At 38.8% G+C, this 14,624-nt stretch overlaps 1 protein-coding gene across 1 annotated transcript in view; it reads right to left on the bottom strand.

Moving 5' to 3' along the window:
- The window catches only part of nomo (nodal modulator), a 29,709-nt gene extending 15,085 nt beyond the window's left edge, over positions 1-14,624 (bottom strand). The window contains exons 1-17 of the mRNA XM_024259571.2: positions 14,220-14,624; positions 11,886-12,141; positions 11,626-11,774; positions 10,602-10,760; positions 10,438-10,523; positions 10,056-10,201; positions 9,832-9,979; positions 9,331-9,513; positions 6,809-6,954; positions 6,624-6,741; positions 6,423-6,520; positions 2,957-3,140; positions 2,757-2,887; positions 2,530-2,685; positions 2,350-2,428; positions 2,078-2,263; positions 1,366-1,587 (exon numbers count right to left, since the gene is read on the bottom strand). Coding sequence (XP_024115339.1) covers positions 1,366-1,587; positions 2,078-2,263; positions 2,350-2,428; positions 2,530-2,685; positions 2,757-2,887; positions 2,957-3,140; positions 6,423-6,520; positions 6,624-6,741; positions 6,809-6,954; positions 9,331-9,513; positions 9,832-9,979; positions 10,056-10,201; positions 10,438-10,523; positions 10,602-10,760; positions 11,626-11,774; positions 11,886-12,141; positions 14,220-14,235 — 2,463 coding nt within the window. The 5' untranslated portion in view covers positions 14,236-14,624. The remainder of the gene's footprint in view (positions 1-1,365; positions 1,588-2,077; positions 2,264-2,349; positions 2,429-2,529; positions 2,686-2,756; positions 2,888-2,956; positions 3,141-6,422; positions 6,521-6,623; positions 6,742-6,808; positions 6,955-9,330; positions 9,514-9,831; positions 9,980-10,055; positions 10,202-10,437; positions 10,524-10,601; positions 10,761-11,625; positions 11,775-11,885; positions 12,142-14,219) is intronic.

Raw genomic sequence — 14,624 nt, forward strand, 5'->3', positions numbered from 1 at the left:
AATATTCAGCACTTAATTAATCTCAATAATTGTTACATTTTCAGATGATCTCTTATGTAACTACATTTTTAAATAAATCTTGTCACATTTTGAACTAATTAAAATCGGCAGCATTTTTAACTAAATTAATCTTTAAACTGGAGTAGGTCAGAGGTCACCTAAACTAAAGATCATCATGAACATATTTTTAAGACGTATTTTTTTTAAATATAAGTAAATTCAAGTGTTAATAAAAAAAAAAAAAATTACAACAGAATAAAATTGAATTTTAGATGCAGCTCACAAGTTAGTTGTGTTATCCTTGCAGCCCCTCACAACCCCATACTAACATTGCCAGCGCAGTTGAGTTCAAAACTGTGCGGCTGGATAGCTCAATAGCAAATTTTGTTGCACCTGTAGTATTATGTTGGGTTGTGAGGGGCTGTAAGTTAGAGAGAGAGTAAAAAAAAAGGATGATGGGATATAAGCAAAGACTTGCTTCCACACCAACGATCCCACCCACAACTCAGAGGTGAATTTCTGCTGCTCTGCAGAAAATAAGTCTCAGGAAATTACAGTTTTTCTTTTCATTTTTTGGCTAAAAGTAGCAAAAATCATACATAAAAAAAAACTACTGGAAACGTTTTTACAATAAATCAAAATATGATCAGATCTGCTACTTCAATCTGCTTTTATGAATAAAAAAAATATCTTATAATTCACTTCACTACATATATAAAGGGAAAAAAAACCTCTTGGAATATTACACTCACATCTGAAAGTGGACTGGTACAATACATTTACAGACATTTTAACAACATGGAAAGATTAGAGACTCAACATTTGACAGTAGGAGATGAGATAAACCTCACCTCGGTCAAAGACTTCAACACACAGAAGCCCCACATTTTTTTTTTACTTTAGGAATCCAAACTCCTCTCATTTTCATCTTTTTTAAGGCAAAGTTTAGGAACATGTTGTCCAAACACAGTCCAAATCATTTTAGTAGTTGAGGAAACCAAATGGCTAATCCCCAATGAATGAGCCGGGATTATGGCCGCTGCGGAGGAGCTCTAAACCTCTTCCTCATTCATACTGACAGATATTAGGATTAAGACTGACGAACACGAGGAGAAGCGTACATTCAAGTTAGTTTAATGTTAAATGGCCAAGATTTTCATCTAGAACAACTATGTAATAGACCACTAACGTCGCTGTCAGAGCAGAATAAATGTGTTTAACATTCACATATACTCGATAAAAATTCTAAAAATGACTCTTAATTACTTGCTTAATTCAGAATAACAACAAATACCTCCTTAACCTTTGACTACCTGCCACAAGCTAACTGTCAGTTAGCTGCTAACATGCTAGCAGCCGCGTTACCTCGATCAGAGAATAGTTGATTTCAACGTCGGATTTGACGAAACCTCCGCACGCCACCACGATGTCTTCCGAAGAGACGGCCCAGACATGACAACAAACGATCCAGGACAAGAACCACAGGGTTCCCACGTCCGCCCGGACCGTGATTCGGAGCATTTTTACCGACTGACTGACTGACCGAGTAACACCACACGCTGCCTCCGGTTCCGGCCAGCTGAGCCGCTGTCACTTTGAAGGGCTGGTTGTAAGGACAGCGCCCCCTGGCGGAGCGGAGGCCAACAACAGCAAGAACACACGATGGGGAGAAAACTGTTTCATACATTATTTACTTGTTTTGGGTCTTTTTATTTTTTATAAAATAGCCAACCACACAATCTTAACAAGATTAAAACACTTTTTTTTTACTTTATTTAACAAAATATTTTTAAACAAACAGTATTGTGCAGAACTCTGCAGTAGGGATAGTGGTTATACTATTTAAAGTGCAAAACATGTCATACATTTTCAAAGACACTCACAAAATGAGAAAGAAATGCAATCCTCTTGAGGGAAAATATGGAGTTTAAAGTTGACCTATAAGAGCTGCATGACAAAACATTTTTGACCAAAAATGGTCAAAATCTGCAGAATTGTTTTAAAAAATAAAGCTTGGAAACATGGAATATACACATATTGCTCAACATGTCTCTGGTTGTTAGGTCCCTCCTCACACGTGGGTGGAGGAGTTAGGGGGAGGATGGACCAGCAGAAGCCCTTGAGGAAAGTCGCTGTTGAAGCTGGTGTGGTAGCTGGGGCTGCTGCAGCTGCGTGGCTTCGATGAGGATGATGAGGGCTGAGGTCTGGAGAGCCCCTGGGCCTGGCACAGCATCAGGATCAGGTAGCGTTTGTCTTGACCCTCCTGAGGAACGACATCATACACAGAAGATTGCGGGTTTCAGTCACTGCAGTCAGGGGTCAGGCGTGCAGACACTGGAGGGAACCTACCATGTCCAGCTGCTCCTTTAGCTGTTTAATTACTTTCTTGTGGGCTCCAGCCAGAGCGATAACGTAAAACATGGCCAAACTGTTGGAGAAAGAAGGCTTTTCATTAACTATCAACACAATCAACGAAATTCCCGCAGATTTTGAAGGTGAAAAGCGGCACAAGCAGTTGAATAAACGCACCACGAAACAACAAAAAAGGAGACAGCAAAGGCCTCCGAGGAGAGCGCATGGAGGAAATTCTTGGGTCCGAGCGACAGTTCCGACACCGCTGTCGGCAACGCCTCCCAGGACGTGGTGTAGTTCACAAAAGGTCCGCAGGCCTGGGAGCAGTTGATTCTGTGCACAAAGGTGATGGTGAGGGAGACCGACATAAATAGAGTTCAGCACCGTCCGGTCAAAACACTCACTGTGCCACGCTGACTCCAACCGGAACACAGGCCAGAGCGAGGCCGATCAGCAACACGCCCAGAAAGAAGAAGTTAGAGCTGGACGCCCGGAACGGACGCGTGGACGGACGGCAGTTTTTGATTAACGACAGCTGAAGGAGACAAGAGAAGTTCAAAACTAGGGTTCGTCAGTCTCCTACCTAGACAAGTGGAGGGGGCACCTTTTTGATGTAGAATATGAAGAAGTACTTGATGGTGCAAATGGCGGGCAGCAGTGGGCAGTAGAAGGTGCCGATCCAGCAGATGGTCTGGCCATAAACGATCTCCAGCACGTTCTGAGGAATACCGAACTCCTGCTCGCCCCACCACTTAGAGAAGCCCGATTTCCAGTACGTAACAATCAGCCTGAGGACAGCAGAAAAGCACAGATGATAGGTTCTTCTGGAATAGTGTCACACTACAACAGATGATTTAGTTTGTGTCGTCAGTAATCTGACGACTGCCAAACCTTGTTACAGTTTTCACAGTCTTCAGGTGACTTTGACCCAGAACCCAACCCTAATCCTAATCAGAGACGTCGTAGATATTGATACAAGAGAAAAGCAGAATACGTCTTCTATAAAGAACTATAGTTACGATATAGTGCTGCCACAAACGATTATTTTAATAGTCAACTAATCATCGATTATTTTTTCAGATTAGTCGACTAACCGGGTCATGTGCAAACTGGATGCAAAACACACATCTTAACCATCATTAACTTTAAATTAACGAAAAATTAGATATATAGCATTAGCTGTAATAATGCTAGTGTTAACGCTGTAAGCTAAATTTGGCCACTGAAGGTGCTGAAGTTGATAGCTAGTCTAAATATTAGTTAAATGCCAAATTACCCTAAAAAAACTGAAAATAATGTAGGTTAGCCAGCTAGTTAACAGCTAGCCTGTAGCTTAAAAAATAGCCAAACTTCAAAATACCCTAAAACCTAACTTTGCCAAAACAGCTAGCATGTAAATATTAGACAAACTACAAAATAACCTAAAAACAAAAAAATCTTAAATTAGCCAAAATAGCTAGCTTACAGTGGAAATATTAGCTAAACTCTAAAATAGTCTTAAAAAACCTAAATAAATGCCAAAACAGTCCAAAACGCTAACAGAATGGCATGATAACTTTTAACTTTATAACACTCTGACTCCATTCAATATAAAGTAACGACTAATCGACTAATAAATTAGTCGTCGATTTTTTTAATCGACCAATCGTGGCAGTCCTATTATGATATAACAAAAAATACTACGACTGGGTTGATAAAAGCGATGAAACAATTTGAATTGATTTCAGCTTAACAGATCAATAATCGATTCATAAAAATATAAATTGATTCATCACATAAAGCTAAAGTCCACTAGCTTGTTGTTAACGTTTAATGGAATTTCCCATAAGAAACATACCTAAACATACACTGATGACTAAATGAACATCTATAAACTATAAAATTGTTTTTTAAAGAAACCATTTGTGGTCTAAAAGGTTTTTGCTCATACTTTCTTCTTCTTCTAGAATAAGGTGTAATGCTATAGCGCAATCGAAACCTAGTAGCTAAACTGAAACGCCCTCCAGGAGAAACAGAACAATGTTAATGTTCTGAACATTTTGTTAGAACTTCTCCTTTTGAGAATCCATTTATCACTGTATGATATTAACAATCTCATTATTTCACTGATACATTTTACAGTATGTGAACTGTATAAGATTAATATAAATACATTCAAAACATATAGTAGATTAATCCTGTATTTTTAATCAAATGCGTATAAATGTGTAAACTCAAAATTGAATCAAACTGAAGAATCAGAAGAATTGAAAAAAATCAGAATCGAATGGATTCAGGCTCTTGTGAATTGAATCAAATAATTTCTGGAAATTATTATTGATACCCAGACCTAAAAAATATATTTCTGTGAAAAAGTTTTTTTGCTTTATATTTAATACTAGTCTTAAGACTAAATTTAATGGAGCAGGTTTTAATGTATTTTTGTGTCTGTACCATTGCTTATGGAATCATTTTTCTTCCAAGTGTTTACAAATAAAGATGCAAAAGATATTAAACACGTATCAAAAATTAATCGAGCCACTGCAGTATCGTTTGAAAACCACAGATATGAAGACGATTATGATGGTTAAAAGGCATAAAATCTATCAAGGTTTAAATAATCGATTTCTGTCAAACTGCAGTTTCTCTTTCTGTTTTTTTCTACCGTCTTTGTCTTTTTATACGACGTTCATACGATGCAAACAAAAAGACATCCAATCATAAGCTTCTTCCAAGTCAAAACCTGAATCATTTTTCTGTCAAATGCCATGCATTATTATTTATAGCTTTAAATGCCATATGAAGAAGAAAAGTCTAGATTTTTATGGTAAAAGAATTGGACTGTATTGTATTGCAAAAAAGTTAAGTGAATCATTTCATGGACCATGTATCGAGATGTGTATCGAATCGTGTGAGGGAAAGATACAAACAAAGTTGCATTGTATTGGATGATTTCAATCAATGCCATGGAGTACAGAAGCAAAAAACGGCACGCCCTACTTTTTTTTTTTAAACATTTTCTTGTGATAACGAAATAGACAATGTTGTTATCATGATAAAACCAAATTTCTTTTCTCGTAAAATCGAGACATAATCTGCTCTAAGTCTCTTTATACTGTGGCTTCTGTGGGCCAAAACTAATGCCATTCAGCTTACACTAACAACAGCAAAAGAAACGCTCACAAAATATCTTTTTAAATGTCGTTATCATGAGAAAACAAGCAGAAAAAAAAAGAAAGAAAGAGGGTAGATTAGGGATGTTCCGCTTCCGTAATAACCACGGCACCAAACTCCAATCCAACCCTCTTGAACCGGCAGCCGCTTCACATTTGAAACCAGATTGTTTAATACACAGCAGTAATTGCTAGGTTACATGTGACGAGGATAAACATTAAAACATTTATTTGTTTAAAAAAGACTTTCATTTGGTATTAAAAAAGCTGCCTATTGCACATAATTTTTGTGATAAGGGTTGTGGTTAAACATCTGCCTAATCTTTACAATTCCTCTCTCCTTTATAGAAAAAGGTCCAGTGTTGAACTAAGGAAGGCTCTAAAATCTCTGGTGTTATAGCAGTGAAAATGTTCTGTCTTCTGTTTCCTTTCTCAACCTGAAGCCAAAGCTCTGAAATCCACATTCAGCTTCACAGCATCAGCTTTGAGAAGTCATGCAAGCTTTAGGAAGAAGGCTGAAGCTGCTGTCACCTGCCTCCAATAATCTTTTACAAGGTATTTAATAGGAGGGAGAGTCACCATGGCAACAAAGTAAATACGGTTAACATCTTCAGAGTTGATGTCTGAGCTGCTACCAGAGATGGAGCAAAGACACATGAAGCTCTTCAGCTTCACACAGACTTTAAACCAGATTTCCCCTTTCAGAAAGGATGATGCGTGTTGGGACTTCTCCACAGAGGGTCACATTCACCTCCAACGTATTTGTGAGTCTGTCTTTGGTCAAAATTTTACAAAAACCCAGAAGAAAAAATTACAAAAAAATAAAACATAAGAAAGAGATAGGATAATAAACTGCAGGTCGTCCAGAAGAATGAAAAGACCTGTACTATCAGTGTGATGAAGCAGGTGTGTTCTCACTTTCGGGGAAACTCCACAAGGATGGTGACGGCAGCGATGATGATGAAGTCAAAGATTGTGAGTTTGTACATCTCCTGACCGACCCGGGTCTCCCAGCACTGCCCCCACAAACACAGAGACAGAGGGGAGCATTAGCGTTCCTGAAACAAAAGCTGCTGGGATACATTTCCCTCCAGACTGCAGCAGAACAAAAACACTCACGGAGTACAGAGTCGCATTGTAGCCACAAATACACTTCACCCCCTCCCCACAGTTAGTGATCTGAGACCACAGGGAGAAGAGCAGGACCCCGATGCTGGTCAACCGCATGAAAACACACCTGAGAAGAAAAGAGCAGAACATCAACACCTGATGAGGTGTGAGGCAGGACACCGAGGGGACAGTACCTGATGAGGGTGAAGCGGATCTCGAAGGCCGGAGAGTAATCCTCATAATTAATGATGACAGAGAAGAGCAATGGAGTGATGAAGTTGGCCATGGTGATGACGATGGACGGGAGGTATTCATAGATCAGATCCACGATGAAGTTCACCTGGAAACAAGGAGAAACCAGGTTTCATTTATTTACTTTATTAAACAGGAAAAGAAAAAAGGGCCAGAGTCTGTTAAAAATGTTTTTCAGCAGAACGTAAAACTTTGAGAATTGGTAAAGAAACAATTCAAACTCGTCAATATGTGCATCGATGCAGAAAAGTAAAAAATCGATTTGACAGCTTTCCATGCAGGCGTGCGTGTGAGTGTGTGTATATGTGCTTATAAACTGCCTGCTCTGGCACGCAATCAAGCAGACCCTTTCAATGAAAAGTCAATGCAAACGCGCGCACACCAGAATTCCTGGCCTCTGCGCAGGTAGTGTTGCTACGCAAGTTTTTAAGTCGGGTCGCGAGCTCTACACACATATAAGGCACGCACTGAGCGCGCGCTGAATGTTCAACTCGACTGCATGCAGTGCGTTCATGAACGCACTCTATGCGGGTTTATGATCGTGAGCTCAGCAGGTGGTATCCACACCGGAGCAGCGCGCTCACACAGGTAACAGTCAGGAGGAGAATCTTCTTCTATTCAGACCATCAAGGATTTGGTAATGATGAGATCGCAACCATTAACGCAAATTTAAGCATTGTCATATTTGCATTTTTTTCCCTACATATTCGATGACAATCAACGAATATCAACTTCTTGTTTAAAAAAAAAAAAATTTAAAAATAGAATTTTCTTGGACTAATTCAATATAAGAAACAGCTTTTTATGAAAGTGACTTTGTTATGGAAGCATGTAACAATGGAAAATTATTCACATTTTTTTGTTTCTACTGCAAATTATTGAAGGACACAGATTCTGGTGGCCTAGATCTGAAGTGGCCTGACAGATTCTGTTCCCCCTGTTGTTTTATGAAGAATATGGGGTTAAAAAAAAAATCAAACATGACAATAAACCCACAATAACCCCTAAATAAAGTCTGTTGTCAACATCCTCCGTCTTTTTACACTTTTTGGGAGAAATTATAAGTGTTATGAAACAAATCAACGATGTCTGAAACCGGGGATACACATTCTGGCCCGGGGGAACGTACCTTGACACAACACCGGCGTGGCTTTATAGCAACGGCGCAGACACAGCATGCACTGCTTCGTTTCCATTTGGCTTAAAAAAACAGCCCTTGTCTCCCTTTTTCATTTTTGGTTTTCCCACTCCCGTGTGTGTGGGAGGGTCCGTGCACGCGCTCTCATACACACATTCCTCAGCTGACACTGACAACAAACGTACACCGGTGGCAGAGCAGCCCAGAGCGAAAAGCTCCACTGTGTGTCTGTATTTTTTTTAAATTCGTCTCAGATGTAACAAAAACATGGCTGTAAGGGCGGGAACACCAGTAACCTGTCCAAACTCTGTGATAAAATACACCACATTCTAGCAGTGAGTTAGGTCTAGCAATACTGTAGTTTCAACAGGTGTGTATGGTAGCAGCACACACGTGGAGCACTTGTCTAAAGTGTTGTTTATCCAAGATATAAGGAGGGGGGGAGTAAGAAACCTGATGTCAGGAAGAAAAGAGGGAGAGCATCCCAGAAGAGTTCCTGCTATCCGTTCAAGGATATTATGTTGTAAATGACCAGAGAGGCAGACAATATGAAAGAGTAGACATGATGATTGCATCAGGATAAGTTTTTTGGGACACAAAGGGTCAAATATCATTTAATTTTGTTATAGATATAAAATTTGATTTGGGTTTTTAGTTAGATTTCGAACATGTTAAGATAGATACAACTGAAAGTTTGTGAGTAGAGAAGGTGATAGAACTGGATATAATATCTGTCTCAGAGATAAATGTAAATACACGCATTCAGCTTTTGTGGTGTTGAGTATTTTGTGATGATCTTGAAACCAATTTTGCAGATCTGTATTCAGTTAGTTGTTGCTTGTGTCAATGTTTGAGCCAGACAAGAAAACAACAGAGTCATCAGCATATAAGAGAGATCTGGAATAGTAAGGCAGCTCAGTGATGCACAGAACAAAGAGTAAAAGACCTAAATTACTGCCCTGTGGGATGCCCGTAGAGCACTTTAGTGGCTGTGATGTGTCTCAACCAATGTTTACAGTCTGAGATCTTTCAGTTAGATATGACGTAAACATGTTTACAGCTGAAAAGGACAAATGGAAAGTTTATTTAGCGTGATTTGGTGATTAAGTGTATCAAAAACTTTTCAAAATCTATCTAGATTAGATAAATATGAATCTGCTCTGTTAAAAGCAGCAGTGACTGGGTGGTACAAAACCATGCTGGGAATCACCAAGGAGGTTGATTTCTAAAAGTGAGTGATTAATTGATAAAGTAACATTCTGTAAGTATCAGAGAAATAGAGGAACATTTCTAAACGGTATAAGAAAAGCAGGCGGCGTCTTCTACCTTCACTTGATTCCGTTGATGCTCCTGAGAGAAGGTGGTGGCTAAATAGATGCTGTAGAAGCAGCCAGCCAGAACAGCAATCACAAACAGGTTCAGGATGAAGCGGACGGTGTAAATCTGACATTTGTCCTTCCTGGTGCGTTTGGCTTTTTCTTGTTTCATCCGCTCTTCCTCCAAGTCTGTCTGTGAATCCAATAAAGTCACTATTTAAAAAGGCTATGCAGTAACAATCAGCATCAGGTTGACATTGGATTTTTTTTTTTACCCAACAATGCTATTTTAATGCCCAAACATTTTATTTTGAAGGACTAATACATTCAATCAGCTTTTTCTTCTTCAAATTGTCTGATTTTAAATTAATCTTTTAGAAGAGTAGTGCTGACTTTGAAAAATAAACATTAACTCAACCTTTTATAAGTAACAGAAATGTATCAAATACATATCGTTCAATACAACATCCTGCAGAAAGCTGCAGATGTTACCAGCTGAACAGAAACTGACCCGAAGCTCGTAGAGCAGGCTGCTCCTCTTCAGCTCTGCTGCTTTCTCGTTGGTGATGCAGAAGTCCCAGCCAGCAAAGATCTTGTTGCAGAAACACTGGAAGGAGTCCTCATCCTTCACCAGGTTCTGCTTGAAGCCCGTAGCAGACCTTCAAAAGACAACACGCTTAAGACTGCTGACCCCTGGAGACAATGGTTTTCTTATGACGCTGCCTTTTCTCCAACCTTTTGACAATCCAGATCAGGCTCACTAGCAGGTATGAAATAGTAGTCAGCAGATAGGCTAAAGCCAAATTATAAGTGCAGCTGGGATAGTGGATTTTGTCCACCTTGTAAAAGCCATAGAACAGGTATGTCTGCTCCAGAAAACCCTGCAGACAAAGCAGAAAAGATGAGATGGTGTCCTCAAATTCTACATCATACTGGACAAATATTGAATTAAATCTTGTGAATGTAGCAATTGAGTTTGCATGACACTTTTAGTGTATTCGGGATGCAGTCAGATTTGTGAGACCTGCTCCTCATTCCTGTGTGCTCGGTACAATCCCTGAACCAGAGTCCACACTTTGGAAGCTGCAGACAACACAGCATAAAGTCAAGAACTTACTCCACCAGAAAGTAGATCTGTGATGTGCTCATGAAAGATGACAAGGCCCCGACGAGCGCTGCTTGGATACACACTGCAGACATTTCCTGCAGAAACACACAGCTTTCAGACCATCAAGACTTTTTATTTATTTATTTTTTTATAAATAACGGCCAGGATCATACCGGAATCTGGGTGGCTGTAGGTGGCATTTCCTGAAGTGTATGGGATGATGATGATGGGCAACATGATGAAGCAGAACATGAGCAGAAAAATGATCAGGTTGAGCACGACCAGGAACCTCAGGAAGGAGAAGTAGGACAGAATTCCTGTTCCAAATCTTGCTGGAATAAAAAAGGAGGAAAGACGAGATAAGTTCAGTTCTACAGAGATCAAACACTAAAACTGTGTCTACATTTTTTTCCTTAACCCTTTAACACCAGAGCTACAGTGTTTATGTTCTTTGATTTACTGTAACTTTTCAACCGTTAACACGATAACGCCAGCAGATTCTGAAATAAGGTAAAGGTTGAAAGTCTTTTATGACAAAAAAACTTAACAAAGGCACATTTTGTTTGATTTTAATCTTTTACTATCTTTTACTGCCAAAAACTTAAAGAAAATACTTCAAAATGAGGCTTTTAAAAGCAACTATTAGGTTAAAAAAATTTGATTAAAATAGATTAATTTGATTAATTAATTAGAGGTCACGATTAATTAATCGTGCAAAAGGGTTAATTGCATGACAGCACTATTTAATATATCTAAATAAACTAATAAATGGATGAATCACAAGAGTGAGGTGTTCATGGGAAATGCTGGGATTTCTCTGTAATCCACAAGATGAAGAGAAGGAAATAGAAAGAGGATGGTTTTGCTGACAACAAAGCTTATATTTAGACCCACCAAACTAAATTTTATTTATACGAGTTTACAGCCTTCCTCACAATAATTGATGAGCCAAACTGATGCTGTGTGTGGAAGAGCCAACAGCATTTAAGTGATCTGATGTTTCTTGACTTATATAGGGAGAAGAGTAAAACTACGAGTAAAGATTAGTAAGAGTAAAACTGCAAGCAATTTTAGTCTTTCGAATGCTTTAACACAAGGAGCGTTCATGCGACTTGTCAACAGTCGAAGCATGTTTTTTAGGGATGAGCCAGTGAAGCTCCACAGGGTCAAGAGCAGGCACAGGTTCCGTTCTCTCACCCTCTATCTGATGGATGTCCCTCCTCCAGAGCTTCATAGAGTTCAGCCTGTCCTCAGAATCCTCCTTCATCCTTTTCAGATACCTGCGAGTGTTTCGTTGCCATTGTCCCCAGTTCCCGAGATCCTGAGCTTTCACTGTGCGCTTTTCTCTGATTGGTAAAGTACAAAAAATGACTCAAAGGAGGCAAAACTGTTACCTTTCTGTCCCACTACAGCAGAAGTCAGTAATGACTGACCCATGTCGAGGAGGAAGTTCCTACCTCTCTCTTCGTTTGTCTTTCATGGACATGGTCAGCTCTCTGATGGGCCGCACCTCCGGCTCTTTGTCATCATGTCGGTTGATTGTGCTCACCGTCGACTTCACGCTACCTATGGAACCAAACCTTGATCTGGAGCTGCCTCGCCGTTTGTTGGCGATGGTTGATGACTTCCTGCGATACAGAAGGGACTGGTAGCTGGGGAGCTGGTCCAGCAAGGGGATAAAGGTGATTCGCTCAGAGCTATTGATGGTGAACACTTAAGGAAAAAAGAAAGCAGATAGGAATATCTGAGGTTTTTGTTGTGAAAGAGGAAAAAAATACATATTGTCCAAGCTTTATACTGAAAACATCGGCCCAACTCATAATCATAATCTCTCTTTCTGTTAACCTGGTCAGATTTTTTTCTGTTGAATTTCAACAATTTCATTTTTTATTTATTTATTTTTTTTACTTATTCTTACTTTCCTAAAGGCTACAGGCAGAAATGAGCAATTTTGCTATAATCTGGCAAACTCATCTTTTCCGGTTTCAAGTGATCAATGTTCTTTTGTGCACAACCCCTTGTTTTAAATAAACTAAAACTAAAACTAAACTAAATAAATAAAAAGACCTTTTTTTAAAAAAAAAACTCTTTTAAATAAAAAGTCTTTCACAGGAGTGTCAAACTCAATCGCACAAGAGGCCAAAATCTAAAACACACCTTAGGTCGCGGCTGAACAGGATAAATATTTATTGATAACGCTAAAACTACATTTTTAAAACTTTAAAACTATAACTTTTTAACATAATGATGAACTAGAAATATATCATTACCTGAGATAATGCTAGTGTGAATGCTGTAAACTGAATGCGGCTGCTGAAGATGCTATGAAATCACTTAAAACCCTGAAGCTGACAGCCAGCTAAAATATGAGCTAAATGCCAAATTAGCCTTAAAAAAATAAAATAAAATAAAAAAGTTTAGGTTAGTCAAAACAGCTAGCATGTAGCTGAAATATTAACTAAACTCCAAAATAGCCCCAAAAATCTTAGTAAATGTCAAAATAGTCCAAAATAGCAGAATCCCAATTTTATACATAATTATGAATAAAAACAGGCAGAAATATTATTCCATAATAAATCAACTTAAACCTTAAATAACTTTCAATATTTTACTCTCCATAAAAATATATTTTGTCAAAATTATACAAGTTAGAAATAAGCACAAGATAACATCGGGCCATTAATAACAATAAAATAAAATGACCTAGAGGGCCGGATCCGGCCCCCGGGCCTTGACTTTGACACATGTGGTTTATGACATCACTAGGGGTGTAACAATGAATCTAATTTATTTTTATTTCTACAATTCAACCAGATCAATCTGTCCGAGGTAAGTTTTTCATCTAATCAAACTATACTAGGGGTGTAATGATTTGTTTTAATTCATTTCGCAATAGTATTTTTTATTTATGTGGGGCCTTTCTAGACACTCAAGGTCACAGTGGCAATTACTGCTGGGCAATATGAGATACATATAGTGTGGGCAATAGAAAAGTGTCTATGCCATTTCTCTTCTATCGTTTCTATCGTTGTGAATTGATTTGACATTCATTCTTGTTTACTTGTTTGTCTATACGCATGTTTAAGTTACTCTTGATTATCTTGATGAAATACAACAAATCTGGAAAACTCCACCTGCTTTGTAGCAGATATTAATCAGTCATACTGTTTGGTAATTTAGATTAGTGATTTGGATCGAATCTGATCATTCCAAATGAGCTGAAATCAACTATGAATCTGATCGTCTTCTACAAATTATGATCTGAATCGAATCGTTGATTAAATGAATCAATACACACATTGACATCAAGCATCCAGTTAACTTTGAAATAAAGTGGGATATTGATTGTCGGGATGAGCTCTCAGATTACAAGTGTGCTACTTTGAAAAGTGAAAACAGTGAGGAATAACACAAACAAGAACTCCCAGAAGAGGATCACACTGTTTAAAACCGAAACAATTATGTTTTCCAGTTTTTCTGGTGGCGTGTTAATCAATCGTGAGATCATTTTTCCCTTTTAATGAGGTCATGTCAAATCCTCAGTCTCTGGAGGAGGTCCAGAAAGACCCGAAACATAAATTCTACTCGAACAGCTGTCCCATGAGTACTTTCTGCGTCAGAAACATTTTAATTCTTAAATAAAGACGAACAAACAAACAAGTTTTTACAGCAACTGTCGAGGAACTACTGTGGGGCTAACAGTGTTGGTTAGCTAAGCCTGAAGTAGTAGTTTCAGTTAGTTACTCGGTTGATAAAATAAGTACAAAAGAGTGTAGTAAACTTGTATTTACCCGGGTCCACCTCCATGTTTTACGTTTGAGACCAAAAAAAAAACGTCTTTAACTGGACCTAGAGCCGCGACAAACAGCGGGGAGGAAAGCGACCGTCCAGCCAGGAAGACAGCAGCCAACTTCCTGAATCCAAACCCGGAGCGCCGCGTGCGCTTCCCGTTTCAGCCGCGTGCGCCTCGCGCCCCAGCCAGCAGCAGCTCCACCTTGGAGCCTGTTTGTTTGTTCGGCTTGGAAGCACATTTATAATACTTAAATGACCCTCTGTCTAAATCAACTTAAGGCTGGGTTTTGGTTCACCCCCCGTTTTTTTGTTTTTTGTTTTATTTCTTTAAAAGTCACTGAATTCCTTATTTGAAAATGGCGCAAACATTTTCAAGAAATGTCTCTTCCCCTCAAAAGCCAATA

This window comes from Oryzias melastigma, linkage group LG1, assembly GCF_002922805.2.
Source record: "Oryzias melastigma strain HK-1 linkage group LG1, ASM292280v2, whole genome shotgun sequence".
Lineage (NCBI taxonomy): Eukaryota > Metazoa > Chordata > Actinopteri > Beloniformes > Adrianichthyidae > Oryzias > Oryzias melastigma.